At 47.4% G+C, this 16368-nt stretch overlaps 1 protein-coding gene across 2 annotated transcripts in view; it reads right to left on the bottom strand.

Annotated features, from left to right (window-relative positions):
* Window positions 1–14427: 14427 nt before the first annotated feature.
* The window catches only part of SLC4A11 (solute carrier family 4 member 11), a gene marked incomplete at its 5' end in the record, with an annotated part of 91450 nt that continues 89509 nt past the window's right edge, over window positions 14428–16368 (bottom strand). For both annotated transcript variants that reach the window (XM_080636380.1, XM_080636381.1), the window contains one exon: window positions 14428–14964. In XM_080636380.1, the coding sequence (XP_080492506.1) occupies window positions 14901–14964 (64 nt within the window). In that variant the 3' untranslated portion in view covers window positions 14428–14900. The remainder of the gene's footprint in view (window positions 14965–16368) is intronic.

The following is a 16368-nucleotide window of genomic DNA, read 5'->3' as shown; positions in this document are numbered from 1 at the left end:
TCACCCCTATGCCGGGCTCCAAGCATCACGCACATCCTGCATCCTTTTTCTTGTTCCAGAGCCCTTTTTCCCCTTGAAGGGAGTTTGGTTTAAATCAAAGCAGGATTCCAACCCCTTCCTCCCCTTTGCATCCCATTCCTCAGGCTAGGGCCATGGGGGTCCCGCAGTTACCTGTGCCGAGGGGGTGAGACATCCTCCAGGCGAGCCCCTGCGAGCTCCGGGCACGGGAGGAAGCAAAGAGCCACCCCCGGAGCATCCTTCTCCCCTCCCCGCCTCGCCGGTCCCTCCTACCGCCCTCCCCTCGCCTCCCCCGGGCAGGGACCCAGATGGTCCCCAGCTCCCTCTGAGCCCGCGGGAGCTGCAGGCACCGGGGATGGGGTCTGCAGACACCCCCAGCCCTGCAGCTATGGATGGGGGGGGGGGGGGGACACAGCGCGGGGACCTCAAAGGAAAGGCTGGAAGTTGGGAAGATGCGGAGGCAGGCGCAGGAGGAGCAGCCTGAAGCTCTGGAAGCAGGGCACGGAGTGGGGGTACAGGGAAAGGCTGCTTCAAAGCACCGTTCCCCATTACTTGTTATGACTGATATTTAACAGGAGAGGGCTTTATTCCTTATTCCGTGCATTTTTCCATCCCCCTGCTTTTAAGCATCCCTGTCCGTGGCAGGGGTTGGAACGGGATGAACTTCAGGTCCTTTCCAACCCAAACCATTCTATGATTCATTCAGCTCCCTGCTGAAGAGCAGCAAACAGCCAGGGAGAGGCAGATCCCTAAAGATGAGCCTTTCCCTTATCCCAGAGGGAACAAACCAACCAGGCAAAGAGCCTGCGGAGGTCCACATCCGTTTCCCTCTCCACCAAATGCTTCACAGCGCTTTGGTGCTGGGATGCTTTGACCCAGGGCATCAGGCAGCTGCTGCTTGTTCCTCCTGGTAGAAAGAAGCAGAGCAGGGACATCTCCTGGATGTGGCTGCTCCTAAAGGCAGTTTTCTCAGGGGCTCATCCCATCTGCTGCCTCCCTAAAGAGGACAACAGTGTAGGGCTTTTCCCATTGCACAGGCCACATCCTGCACCCCTTGGGATGATGTGTGTTCAGATACAAGTGATGCAAGCAGGCGGCTTTGGAGCTGTTTGCAAGCTCCTGAAGTGTTTCCCATTGCTCTGCCCCATGTTAAGCACTTTGGGAGCAGGATGCGCATCTCCATCGCTGGTGCCACCAGCTCCTTCATCTGTCCCAGCACTGTGCAAACACCCTGGCACCCTCCAGCTCTCCTGGGGACATCGTGAAGGGCTGATTATGGCAAAACCACCCTTAAACCTCTGAGGTGCAGAGCTCTGCATCACCTCGGGTCAGAGTAGGCACCAACCCCAAGAGGTTTTGGGGAGCAGATGCTCCCTGCATCTGCAAGGAAAGCGCTGATGAGCTACAACAGGGCTCTTAATGCAGTGCTTAACACCAGGGTTTCTCCTTTGCTGCTCAAGCAGCACAGCCTGTGTGGGAGGCTGGCTAAAATAGCTTCCTCATCAGGGCAGGGTGTGTGGCAGAGCCAGGTTTTTCTGCTCCTTGCATTAAAGGCGGGTTATATTGAGCCCCTCACGAGTGGTGACGTGCCGGGATGGATGGGGCTGATACACAGACACAACCTGCAAAGCCTGGTCCTTGTACAAAGGGGCTGCTTCAGCAGCCGGTCTGAATTCACAAGCATCTGGGCAGGAAAATGCACCCAAGGTATCGGTGTTTCCAAGGAGGAAGAGGGATCCAACCTGGCCTTGAACACTGCCAGGGATGGGGCAGCCACAGCTTCTCTGGGCACCCTGGGCCAGCGCCTCAGCACCCTCACAGGGAAGAGCTCAGTCTCCCCAGGGAACCCATCTGTGTATGAGCTGCCCTGCTTCCCACCCCTGGGACCAGGGTTTGGTGGGGAGGATACAGGGTGAGGATGCTCAGAAGGGGATTTTCCAGCTTCCCTGGAGGTTGCCTTTGAGAGAGGAACACAACATCAGCTCCTGTGCATTAGGAAGGAGAGACAGGGGGGAATCGCTTCCCTATCGATGTGCTGCTGGGAAGTGGCACCTTATGCACGGTGCTCGGGTTCATGTCCTGGCAGAGGAAGGAAGAAGGTGCATATAAAGGTGATGAACCTCATGGTCCTCTTGCTCTGGCCAACTCCTTACACTGTTTATGGCAGAGCCTCGAACTCCTGCAATACAGAGCAGAATTAACCTTCCTTTATCCCATCCCGGCCTCATTTCTGTAGGGTACAACCTGTATCTTCTCCCTCCCAAAATCCCTGTGGGTCTGGGGACACAAGAGAAGGGCTTTTTCCCACTTTTCCAGGGGAATGAGCTGCTCTGGTAATTTGGGACACAAGAAAATCCCTGGAGAAAGAAGAGCAGACAGCCACATCCAGCTCATGGGACGCACACTGAGTGGCTGGAGGGCACGTTCTCTGTATGGGCTGGTTTTTGGGAGGCCAGAAGGGAAAACACCAATTTCTGTGTGAAGGAAGGGTTGACAATAGCAATTCCTCTTCTCCCTGAAACTCTTAGTGCAGCGCTTCTCCAGCTGCAGGCCATGATGACCTTCTTAAGGCACTTGCTCCTTGGGGAATGCCTGGAAGCACTGATTGCATTTAGTGGCAACTAGGGGAGGAAATGGCCAATGCACCTTAGCTCCATCGTGTGCTCTCTGGCTGATAAGAAAGCACTGATTTGAAGGCGGAGGGATGTTGCTGGAGCAAGATGGATGAATTGCAAAGGAAATTGCTCTAAAAAATAAAGCTGAGAAATTGAAGCCACAAAATAGCCAAAGTTTTCTCCCTCCATCTGCAGGGGGAGATGGACAAAGTCCTCCCACTGTTTCATGAAGTCAGTGCCCAGATATGTTCTTCTATCTTCATATGCAAATGACCACTAAAGTGGCTACTTTATTAACTATTAGTTGTTAATATTACAGCTTATTAACTCTAATGGCATGGTAATAGACACAGTTATTAATATGCAGATTCTGAGAAATCTCATTAGCTCCAAGGTCCTCAACCTCTCAGTGTTCTCAGGACCTGCACCCAAAGCGATCTTCCCTGTACTGCAGCCAAAGCCTGCCCAGATGGGCAAAATGAATCACTCAATGCTATCAGTTATCAAGGAGCATCGCTAAGGATTGCTCTTGCCTCCAGTGAAGTTCACCATGAAGTGGTCGGGGGTATCTAAACCCTCTCTGGTTTGGAAACTGGGGGGCTTTACCCACTGTCACAACAGGGTGGCCAATAACCAACCATGTGCAGATACTATGGTGCTTGTCCATGGTATCTGCATCCTGGTTGTGATCAGAAGTAGTGATGGTCAAGGTGTTTTAGGGACCCAAACTGCTCAAAGCACCACATCCCCTCCTTGGGCACGTGTCTTGCTTTCCCTATGAGTATTCTCCCTCCCAAAACCAGCCCCATCTTCTCCTGGTGAGCATTAAATCTCAGCTCCTCAGTAAACACTACCTTAACGGTATCCAAGGGATGTTTGTGGACCCCCTGACTTAGGGTCCAGCCCAGCATGGTCAGTCTCAGCCCCTCAGCCCATGGGCTGGGTAATGGGGCTGGCAGATGTCTGTGGCAAATGAACCAGAGCTTAAGGGGAAACTGAGGCACTCAAAAAGTCCCGGAAGGCAGCAAAACTCTGCATTTTAGCTTTCAAAACACACATCCTTTAACAATAAACACACAGTTTTAGAAAGGACAAAAGTTGTTCAAAGGAGAATCCTGAAATAAGACACAATAGTGTTGAAGTGGACCAGTTTTAGCTGGACCAGTTTGGCTTGAAGCCCTCAGCCCGGCTGAGCAACCCTGCTTCCTCCCATCTCTTTGGCATCCCTCTACACCACAGCAGCGATGGAGATTTACCTCCTTGCAGAAACCCATCCTCCAGGGCAGAGGCAAAGAGCAAGGACATGGCTCAAAGTGCCCTGTGGGGACCAGGGGACCAGTGCCATAGAGCTGGCATTGGTAGCCAACGGATTTCAGCATTGACAAGTTACCAGCATACCTGTGACTTAAAACTCTCATAGCTGGGTCTTTGGTTGTTTTATTTCTTACTGGATCTCCCTGAAACAGAATTAAAAATGAACTTTTCATCTATGCATAAAGGCATCCCTGGGTGAGTGCATAGGGACTAATTGGGAATGTGCAGGAAAACGCCATCCTAAGGAGACATCCAAATAGCTCCTCTCAAAACAGGGTTTGCTGAAGAGAAGTGGGTATCAGAGCTGTTAGATGCAGCCACACTCCCTCTGCTGGAGTCTGCACGGACAACAGGCAGCTTTCAGTGCCTAAATCCACAGAGATTTGTCAGTTTGGGTTCTTAAAGGATTATCTCCATGTCCCATCACAGCTAAAGCCAGGACAAGCACCAGTGCCTCATCCCTATGTCCTGCAAAGGGGGCATTGCCACAGGGGAAGATGGGGATGAGCTCAAGGGACGTTTGCTGCAGCATGGGGCTGAGGTGGAGGGAGATGAGCCCCAACAGCAAACCTTTGGCCTTGCAGACCCTCCTTGTCCATCCTCATCTGCCTATGGTGGGTGCTAAAAGGATCTCCAGAGGGAGCTGATGAAGCCAGCAGAGGAAACCCTAAAGCCTGAAATAGGAGAGGAAAGGGTGAAAACCGAGTGATGTAGCTGAGGTTTCCAACACAAACCCTTCAGCTCTGCCTCATCCACGTGCCAGGCTTTTATTAGCGAGCCGGTATCATTAGTGCCCATTATTGATACAAAGCAATGTACGTGCAGCAGTTCCACCTACCGTGCTCCCATCTGCCATCCCCAAGGCTTTGGGTAGAGCCTGACTCTTAAGTATATGCAGTGAGGTAGGTGCTGGTTTAGTGTTTTCAGCTCATATAAAGCCATGCAATGCCAAACCAGCCCCACTCAATGCGTGGTCCTGGTGTTACGCCTCTGGACCATCCGTATTCAAGAAGGAGCGAAGTGATGCACATCAAGCACTCCTGGCCAAATCTATTCCACAAGCCAGCAGGATACGGTCCTCTGGAGAGCAGCAGGAAGAGGGAAGGTTGTTTCAGAACACGATGGAAAACACAGAGCTGGAAGCATGACTGATGCCTATGGAAAGGTGAGCGCCCGGCTCTCTGTCTTGCTTGGGGTTTCTCCTCTCATATAGAGCCAAGCACGAAAGAGCAACCTCAGAGTAGACTTCTCTGGTCCATGGCTTTGGGCAAGAGGGTTGCATGAAAGCTTTCTGCTCAGGATTGGGGCTAAGCTTGCATCGACTCATGCACTCACCAGCTCCTCATCTTCAGCCTGAGGGTTCTCCATGCTTGGTGCTGACATGAATGGAAGTGGAGGTGGACTGAGGGGCTTTGGAGGATGGAAGTGGGTTGGGGTGGTGGAGCGAATAGTGCAGGCTTGGGAATGAAGCCTTTCCTTGTCTTCTTCTGTCTGTCCCCTAGATGGCACCTGCTCTCAGCAGATTAAATCCCTGATGATAAAACAGCAGGGTTTAGTGTATGGGAAGGCTCAGGGCTGCGAACTGCCTGCCAGAAAACGAATAAACAGAACATCCCATCCCAAACATAATAATAACAATAATAATAATAATAACAATAATAATAATAAAAATAATAATGATATTAAAGCAGCTTTTTAATAATAATAATAAAGTGGCTTTTTTGGCTCTTACACTAAGAGCTTGAGATAACTGACCCCTCACTGCAACACGGCAGCTGCTTTCTCTCCTGGTCCACCTCTGGGTCCTCAATCCCCCCCATAATGAAGTAGACAGGAGCTAATGGGCTTCTCATCGCCTCTTCTGCAGTAGAACATGCATATATGGGGACAGTGACAGACCCCATCAGACCTGGAGCACTGCAGGAAGGTATTTCAGTCCTTTACAGGGCTGGGAAGCGCAGGGAGGAAGATGTCAACTCCCTTTTCAGTTTAAATCAATGCAGGGCTCCCCTTTGAACCCTTTAGCCATGCAATTTTTGGCCAATGCCTATTTAAACCCCTCCTGCAATGTCCTGGTGGGGAAGAAAGGACACAGTAGGGAAACACGTCCCCATCTGAACCCTTCCTTCCCCACCCTGGATCTGCACCAGCCACCACTGACATTTAAACCCGCTATTATTAGACATCAGCTTCGATCGGGGCCCTTTGCACCTCGCAGGGCTATGGCTTTGCCAGGCTGCCCTCAGTCACAAGCAGATGTCCATCTGCTAAACCTCCACGCAGTGACCTCCATACGTGTCCTGCCCACCTCCTCAGCACCCATCCCAAGGTGCTTGCTGCATCTCTCTGTATTTACGGTCCTGTGGAGCACTGAGCCCTTCATTACACCCTACTTGAGCCCAAAGGTGCTGTAAAGCATCCCCAGCTTTCTAAGGCTGCTCCTGGGCACCACGCAGGGACCTGGGGGCTGTCCTAGGCAGAGACTCTCGTGGGCTGGAGAAAGACATCTACCATAGAGACACCATGGGGTTGCCTGGGAGGCTTCATGGGCACACAAACCACATCCTTCCCATTCTTTGGTCCTGTTCTTGGGGCTTCCAGCCTGACCAGGAGGGAGCAGGCTTGGGTAAGAGCACTCTTGGTCTCCAGTCACTTTGCAAGAGGTTTCCTGGGTGTTCAGGGCAATTCCCTTGCCTATGCGATCCTTCATCCCAGACTGAGACCTCAACAGGGAGGGATGTTTGCTACATGCCCCTCTCCCCTCCCACCCCAAGCTGCTTCTTGCTGCCAGTGCAGAGGTCCTTGGACCAGTATGTGGCTTTGTTTTGGGCCTTGCTGTGAAGGGGCATGAGCAATCTACTGCCTGAAGGCAAAGCAGAGCTGCAAGAAGGGTCATGAGGCTCCCCGGGCCCTTCTCCTCCTTCACCCTGCTGCAGAAGGGGATGATAGGTAACTGGTGCAGCAAATTCAGCCTGACCACTCCTTCACTACCCCAGGTACTGGTGCACAGCACAGGGCCCCAAGCCAGAGCACAGAGCAGCTCAGGTCTCACATGAGGCTGCCACCATGCTCAACAGCCTCCAGAGTTAACACTGCAAGGGCTGCTTCCAGCTATTTCCTGAGAGCCTGCCCGCGTATATTTGATTTACTTATATATATATGTGTGCAAATATATATATATATGTGTGTATGTATACATATGTGTGTAAATATATATATATGAGGGTCACCGACATGCTTCTAGGACAGCTCATGCTGCTAAAGGCCAGAACTGGTCCTCTCCATGGAGGAGGAATTGCACAGGACATGGAGATGCAGTGGATGGAGGCAAGGAACAAGTTCGGGCTCTGACTCCTCTCAGATAATGCTGCCAGCCCCACATGGTCATTCCCATTCTTACCCTTACCCCCACCTCAGCTTCATTCACATGCAAAAAGCCCCTCTTTCTGCCAAGTGAGCTTTTCCTGGTGGGTTAGAGGGGCTTGGAGGGCAGCAATCCAAGCCTGGATCACAGTGGGCAACTAGTGAGTTCACTCCTTGGGGAAGTGGATCCTTCTGAGGCTCCCATATGACAAAACTCTCTGGGTTTTGGGCTCATCTCTGGGTTGGATGACACCAAGGAAGTCAGAGCCACAGGGTCCAATTGCTCTCAGGGCACCACATCAGGTAAAAACTGCAGTCATTTCTTACGCTTCCCCATTAAAGGATGAAGGAATCCCCTTTTTGGCTGCCCAGGCTCCCATGGGTAAGAACATGTGTCCTTACGTTCTAAATATAGAATACTACAAGTGCTGGGGATTACAGAATACTTCAGCTACTGCAAGGACCCCCATCAGTTCACCAAAGAAATACACACATCAGCACTAGGGGACAAGTCTAAGCTACACTGGGAATGTCAGGTTAAACAAAGGACACTGATTAGGCACAGAGTAGAAATATATAAACAGCATATTTCTTTTTATTTTGCTTTTAAATACAGTTTCCTTATCCAATAAAGGAATTCCCTCTCCCTCCCCCCCGCCCCAAGCAACTCTTATCAAAAGAAATCATTCACTGTAAAATCAACACTAGATAGAGGCATGCGCTTTAAGAGCGGATTTAGCAAGTGCAATATCTATAGGCCATATCTCCCTCAACAGGAACATGTGCTTTCCCTCACTTGAAATAGTCCCCAGCAGCCTGTGACACAAACCTCCTGGTTGCCAAATACAGACACGTTTAACCAGTTACATGCCATGAGACATGCTGGAAATCAACCTGCCACTGGTCTTCTGCGTGGAAAGGGGATGCTGGATTTGAGATGAGCTGGATCTGCTTCTGCTTTCTCCTTAAATCACATCCTCGGAGTTTATCCTGCATTTACACCCCTTCCCAAGGGACGCAGGAGGGGAAAATGAGGCAGTATTGAAGGTACAGCCCCTTTTAGGTCAGACCAAGGGGAAGGGGGGTTGGTTTGCTTTAATATTCAAGAGCATGTACTTTGGAGAAGGTGGTTCTTCAGCAGCTGAGCTGCTGCACTTCAATAGGAGAATTCCTGCTTTATTGGGTGACAACAACTGTGTGGGAACAAGGTACAGCTCCACATCAATAAAGGGCAGGGAGAACAGAGGGGCTAAACACCTCTGAAAATAACAGGGCACTAAGCCACCTTCCCGACTAAATCAGAGCGGCTCTGACAAACATGAAAGGCTAAATCCTCAAAGGGTCAACAGCACGATAAGGTGCCCACTTTGCAGCTGAATCATGCTTTGTCCCATGGGAATAGATCCATTTAGACCTGGCTGGGCATGAGCATATCCCATGCACATCCTGGTGGCCACAGCTCCTAAATATGGGCACTTTAATGCAGAGTTCTAATTACACTTTGGCATCAGAAGGGTTGGAAATGGGAGGTGGCTGCTAACACCTAGGTGGGCAAATGGAGCTCCATAATGAAGATGCGCATCACTTCTAAGAGCCAATTCATGCTGGAACTCTGCTGGGGATGCAGTCTGGAATCAGCAGAGCTGGTCCCAGATTCGAGAGGTTCATAAATACATGATGCCTTAAATGAAAGGTGGCTAAGACAGCTCCCAAGGTAAGTAGTTCACTGGGAGTAGGGTGCACTGCATGAGCTCAGTCTTGTCAATCAGATGTCAATCAGTCGCCTCCTGCAAAGAGATCACCTTCAAACTGGAGATGCCATCGCTCATGACACCAAGGGATGCACCTCCTGCTTCAGCCATATCCATCAGAGACCAGTATGGCTTGTAACCCTATCACTCCTATGGACACTTGCATAAACCATCTAAGCCATCCCATCATGTGAAACTTATCTAAATTTGATGCCTGGAAAGAGCGTGCTGAGACACCCATGCTTGCTGATAGCAGAGCAAGAACTGATCTCAGCCCTTCACCCAGCCTCCCAAGCACCGAAACTGATACTGCTGAATTTGATATGCTGATTTCCTGCAAAACCCTGGTCATGTAACAAATACTTCACTGCTAGAGAGCTCTTTTTTCTCCATGCTAAGAGCAGAACTCCAGCATAGCTCAGGTCAAGGAGGAGAGAATTTAATTGCAAGCTGGTTTTTCCAACTCTTCACCATTTTGTTCACCTCCTGCAGCTAGAACAAAGGATACCAATCACTTTTACAGCAGCAAGGATCTGACCAACTGAGATGCCACATGCCTCCCCCTCTTCTCCTCCTTCAGCTCTCCAAGCCAGTGAGCAGCTCTTCGTGGCAGAGATGCAGATGGGGAGTAGAAGGCAGCATCTCCCCCAGGACAGGCTCTTCATGTTTAATGCGACATCAGAACAGCGCCAAGTGATCCGAGCTCATGCAGAGTTTTCTACAAGGGAAAGGCAGGCACAGCCAAGGATTGTGTGTTTTCCTTTCAAACCAAGACAAAAGCTGAGGAGGAAAGTGCTAATTTGTATTTCTAAAGCCTGTACTCCAGCAACTCCCTCGTCTGTCTGCTCTTTACACAATATTGATGGTCTGCTCTTTGCAACCAGATCCGCAGCCAGTAAATGTAATGGACAGGGTTTGGTACTTAAATGCCTTAATGAGATATGAAAACAATTAGAGAAGACTATTCTCTTCTAAAATCCACAGGCCTCAGCACAGATAGAAAATGGGGCAAACCCATTCCATTATGTCTATTTAAGTTGCTCTGGAAGCTTGACAGATGAAAGGAGTACAGCCCAACTGGAACGCTGCACCATAAAGTAATCATCTAAAGAGATGCAAGAAGACAGTGCAACTGTAGGACAATTATGAATCCTTTGTAATTGCTTATTATTATGGCAAAGTGAGTCCCAAGGGAGCTGACACTGCCATGCTGCTGCTCAGCCACAGGCTTGAGCTCTCCAGAGAAAGATTCCCATTCTGGCAGCATTTCTATAGTGGAGATGTCAGATCCAGCTTCCAGAGAAGGGCTGGGGAAGATGAGAGCTGGGTCAGGAGATGACAAAGTGGCTTGCACTTAAGTTTTGGGGGACAAACACAACAGATGAGCTTGAGCCAACTCTGGTCCTGCCCATTAACCTTCCAGGTGGGTAGAAACACTGCAAAGGGCAGATATATAAAACACAACAAACAGACCTTTGATCAAGGAGTAACATGAACATGCATCAACAGATAGTGTAGATACATGCTTAGTGGGACACAGACTGGAAAAAGGTAGGTGCTTTTGGTGACATGGCATGTCTCAGATCCCTTTTTTGTTGCCGAGAACTCCACAAACAAGAAAACCCTTTCCCTCCCACCCCAAAGCATTCTCCAGCTATATCCAGCTTTGGCCAACTTCATCTTTCGTCCAAGAGCATCCACAGAACGCAGTCCACCAGCAGTTTCTGAAGCAGCCAAATACAATACACACAGGTTTACAGTTTCAGTCTTTTGGTGCAGCTGAGGATGTGGACCTTTGGGGAGAATCATTTGACCTACAGTATATGGAAATCTGACCATCTACTGTATTTCCTTCCAGAGCATCCCAGTTCACGCAGGCCATCAGGAAGTATGCATCATATCTCAGTCACTGAGCTCATCTTGAAGCACGTCACCAGCCCTGAAGCAAACCAGCTGAATTCATTTACTCCATGCCCATCCTCTCGTAGCAGTGTACTGATGCATATCCAAGTAGAGCTTGACATTTATTAATAGCTTCCAATGTTGACGCCAGGGTATTTGGGGATTGCTGCTAGTGAAGTTGTCAGATTCGCTTCCTAAGCAATCTAGAAAGTGCAATGCTGCCTGATCAGCAGTCCATGTTTTCACCAGCTTCTCTTAATTTACATGGAGAAACACATCTATTTCCATACAGAGAGTGTCAAGAGTATTTTTGAAGGCAACAAAATCAGTCTCAGACCAACAAAGCTATTCAGGTATAAATCCAATTTTAATTGTCAAGATAATGCCTAGCTCCTACATTCAATGCAAGGATCAAAACCTGCAAGTTTAAGGGTAGAAGTTTATCCTACCCCCAGATTCTGATCTTCTGATTTTGGCAGCTGTCAAAAGGTAACTTCCAAAATCCACTTGTTTTAGAAGCTTTTTACTACCTGCGCTTCCAGGTGAACATCGTGGACTCTCCTGATAACCATCAAGATCTTTCAAACCCAGTTCTTTGGCAACAGTTACACATAGCATTGTGCGTATATAAAGAGCTTATAATAAAACTTCTTTTACATTCTAATTGTCTTAACCTTCACAGAAGTATTAAAGTGCTCAATTGACTCTCAGCTCCTTCCCTAGTTAGCCTACTTCCTGGAAACGCCTGCACTTAAGTCAGCAAAACCAGAAGCAAACAAGAAGAGAAAAGGTACTTGTATGAAATAAAATCCTCTGCAGGATCATTACAACCCCTTATTATGCAAGAAGCCTTGAGTCTCACATCTCCCTTCTACCCATATATTAAGACATGGGTCCAAATGTTCAAGAAGTCTAAGCCAGCACAACTTCTCTTCCCAAGATGTGCTGATTTCCCATCAGTTGATCCTTTGGCCCCTGACTTCTGTAGAAAGAAAAACCCCATGAAACAGAATCCTATTGATGATACAAAGTAAATATGAACACTGACGTCATAGTGGTAAAGCAATAGCAATAAAAGATACAAACAAGAGTTGTGATGGATATTTCACATTCACACTCGCAAGCTATCTGTATTTTAAATTATCTCAGCAACATTTGACACTGCCTGAAATGGATGCTGTCAGAAGGGCTTTAAATTGGGGCTTTTTTGGTCCTTCTAAGCAGGGGGACAGAGGGTACATCTCAAAGCTATTTCCTCTGGCAAGACCTGCATGCCAGTTCACCTATGCTCTGTGCTGGAGGAATTTTTACCCAAACCCTCTGGCTCTTCCTCAAAAAGGAGCAGAGCCACATTCCCTTGGACACATCCTCTCCTCCCTCCAGCCACAACATCCACAGTATGATTTAAACCATCCCACAGGGTGGCTTCTTCCTGCCAAGAGATGAGACATCAGAAATGCAGTGCCAGGACACGTGTGTTTAATAGCTTACTCAACCAGAGGATGCTCAAACACTTTTGATTCTAGTTTTGGTTAAAGCTTTTGACATCCGTGGGAAAAGCATGTTATTTAAGCATCATCAGGTCTCTGCACTCCGTCTTATAGCAGGTACTGAACTGTTTGCTGTCACCTACTCTTTTTCTGTTGACTGAAGATCAGACATCCTTTAACCACCTCTGCCTTCACACTGCCCCAAAATCCTGTTTGCTGACTGTCTGCACTCTGCTTCTACCTGTAGACCTTCGTAACAGCTATTATTGATCTCACTGCATCAATGACTCAAAAGCCAGGAAATACTGATGAAGGTGGTCAGAATTCACACACAGATTTATACCTGCTGTCACACCACTTATCAGACATGGCATGAGTTACCCCTGCTGCCTCTAAGACAGACTGAAAACCAAACACGGTGTTACCTGCTGATGTACTGGAGTGGTCATCCTGACACTGAGACTCTCAAAAGAGTTGGTGGGTGCAATGTGAACATCATGCTTTCAAGGTCATGTAATGCTGTTTTGCTTGCTAAGCTGAGTGCTCTCTCCTGTGATTGCTTAGAGATATACAAACCATAGCCATGTTCTTGGGAACACTTAACTGATCTCCTCCATCAAATATCAATACAGAGATGAAGGGTTTCATAAGAACCTAAAATTCAGTTTTCCATACATGTTTTAAACCCTAAGCAGCTACATTAAGATGAAATCACACCTGATGTTTAGTGTAAATACACCAAACCTTCAGTGGCTTGATTCTGGCTTAGTTTCAGCATAGTCCTCCCTCATAACAGAGCTGGCTTTCCTCATCATGCAGAGGAACACCCAATCAGTAGGGCATGTGCTGATAAGAACCCTGCACCATTTTCTGGGCGAGCAATTGGTAAGTAACACTTCTCTGTGCTAATAATACATTTGCATTTCATTTTACATTACTTTTCTTCCCTCATTTCTACTCCTTTGAAAGTTCATTACCTTCACAGGTCCACATTTTTCCTAACACGTTACCTGCAATCTGTAGTGTGCAGCAAAGGGCAAGCACTGAACTAAAGGGCAGCCTGTTTCACAGTACTCCAAATAAGAAAACTGACCATAATACAAGCAAATTTAAATAAACTGAAACATAAAAAGACAGCAGAAGTTAGATTCATCCAGAAATATAATATAACATCTGGGAGTGGGGGAAACTGGAGATGAGCTACAAAACAGAAACAAATGAAATGACTGACAAATATTGATTAGGCAAAAGAGGAAAGCTTTCATTGCATGCTGTACATTAAAACTAAATGCAAAATTCACATGTTGGAGCATCCAGACAGAATGATGAAGGCCTCAAGCCATGGGAAGGAGAAAGCAAAGGAACACCTTGCACAAAGAGAAACGCCTGAACAAAAACAGTAACTGAAAAGTGACCATATCACAAATGAGAAAAAGCAGCACTGAAGCAGAGAACGAGTATGTGGTCAAGACATCATGGTTAACACTGCACAAAACACTTGATATTTGGAAAGAATCAGGCCTATTTGTATATCTATGCAAAATATATACACAAATCCATATGTATATATGTACACATAGGCACTACTGTACATATGTATATGCAATCATTAACACAACTGCCCTTTGACAAGCTTCAGCATCTGACTCTGGGTACAAGGAAGAATGTTGCAGTTGTGCAAAACTACACTTCTGTCTTTGATTACTGAGAAGTAATGGTAGAACCATCCAAAATAATTCCTAAATAGCTTAGACCCAGATGTGGTTTCATCAACATCTCCATGCGAGCCCAACTTCAGAACATTTTCAGCTCATTTGTAGGAATTACATATTCATCCAAAGCTGTGGATTGTATCAGTACAAATTAAATCTGTCTCCAACCCTGCTAATCTGAAGAGATGGCCAGACATCTCTCCTGACATCAGTGGTTTAGCATGAGGCTATCCCACCCAGAATACCAATTTGGGAATACTGGTTGCATGGGAAATTGAATTCCAAGGCCAGAACAGGACTGGCATTCTGTAAAAGAAAGGTCAGTTGCTGTCCTTATAGTGTTTTAGAAGAAAGGGACACAGTGCATAAAAAAGAGAGATTTCCCCCCACCCTCAAACAAGGGACTACATGACAACTCTGAGGATGCATGCTCCAACCATACAGACATGCTGATCTTTGGGGTTTCCAGTTTGGGGATGTGGAAAGTAGCATTTTCCATAAAGCTTGCTTGCCTCACAGCTCCAAAGAGCATCGGCCTCCCAAGTCCAAGGCTGGTTTGGTTTGACACTTCAACGCTCTATTCATCTTTGATATGTGTGCATTACCAATGCTGGATTAGAGCAGAAAGAAAGTGGTGAAAGAAAGAACTGCAGATAGATTGTTCTATGCTTCGGCAAAGCCGCCTTCCAACTCTAACAGAGCTGTCCTCACTGCTCTGTGTGCAGGGGACCTCGTTTAATGTTCTGCATCCATTGCATCCAAGTACTTGGCTTCGATGATCCTAGGGAGCAGGTTATACCTAGGATTGAACCAGAAAGACAGGCTTAGTGCTTGCTTACAGTCATGTAACATTTTCTTTATCTCAAGACTCTCAGTTGAGTTTATCCATGGCCATGCATACAACAGGTTCACCCAACTGAAGGGGAAATGAAAAGTGGCAAAGTAAAAACAGCCAATCCTGCAGGCAAACACAGTATGTAGAGGAATAGCAGTACAGAGCTCATCCTGCAAGAAGCTTCCTCATTTCAGTTGAAGAAGAAAGAGAACATCCTCACCCTCACAAGAGAAAAGTCACTTGCCTACGGCATCCTGTCACCATGAAGTCTTCAAGGTGCCAAATAACACACCATCTTACCCAATCCTCTGCTATGCTCCTGGTTTGTGCTGGGGAGCCAGTTAGTAACTTCCCTCTGCCTCTAGTTTGCCAGTGGATTAATTTGCCAAGAATCACCCTCTATTTCCAATTACAACTTTCTTCACCACTTTCCCTATACTGGGAATGTTGGTTCAAAGACCTGCATACAAGGATTGTCTTGCACTTCCTCAGTTCTCCAAGTATGCCACATCACTCTCTTCAGCTCTCACCACAAAGAAGCTTTAACAGACAACCCTGAAGTCTTAATCTTAAGAGAAGCACCAAATATATTAGCAAGACTCAGGACCATGATGAGAGGCTAAAAAGGGGCTGTGATATTCACCCCTCCAGTTGCTGGTAACACTCCATCCCCATCTAGTGCCTGGATTCCCCATTGGATCATAGAGACAGTGATTCCCTTACTTTAGGGGTTTGGGGTTGCTCTCATTAAGTCCTGCTGCAAGTTTAGTTTTGAAACTTCTCCTTACTTAACAGGAAGCTATCCTTCAGCTATTAAAATAAGGCACAAAGCACTAAAAAGCCTGGAAGGGCCCTTTCAATAGCTATGCAAGAGATCCTAAACAGCACTTACTACTGAGAATACCAGCATCTGCTTAAATGGACCTGTCATGAGATAAAACCGAGAGCCATGGGAGAACAGATAAACATCACAGAACTTGGAGAGAAGAGTTCCTCTCTGAGCAGCTAAAATCCAGTCATCCCAAAGTTTTGAATCAAAGCCAGCAACTGGTAATACCCAAAGAGATCACTTCTTCTCCCCTGCAATAATGAGAAGCCATTGAAATCCATTTACCTTCACATTAACACTACACCACTGGTGCCTCACCACTGACAACAAAAATCATGGGTCTAATGCTGTTGGACAGATGGAAACGTGGGTTTAAGATTGATAAGTAACATAACTGTTTTTCTGGACAGGACACTGAGCCATGACTCACTCATCTGGGTTTGATTCTAGACTTTGACCCCTGGCTGCTGTCCCATCTCCTCTTCCTTCCTTCACTTCTGAAGAAGAAAAGAGAGATTTAATTTCTTCTACTCTGTTTC

Source organism: Psittacula echo (genome assembly GCF_963264785.1).
Source record: "Psittacula echo genome assembly, chromosome: 1".
Taxonomy (NCBI): Eukaryota; Metazoa; Chordata; class Aves; order Psittaciformes; family Psittacidae; genus Psittacula; species Psittacula echo.
Note: the sequence above shows the minus strand (reverse complement) of the source record. Positions and strands in the feature narration are given on the sequence as shown.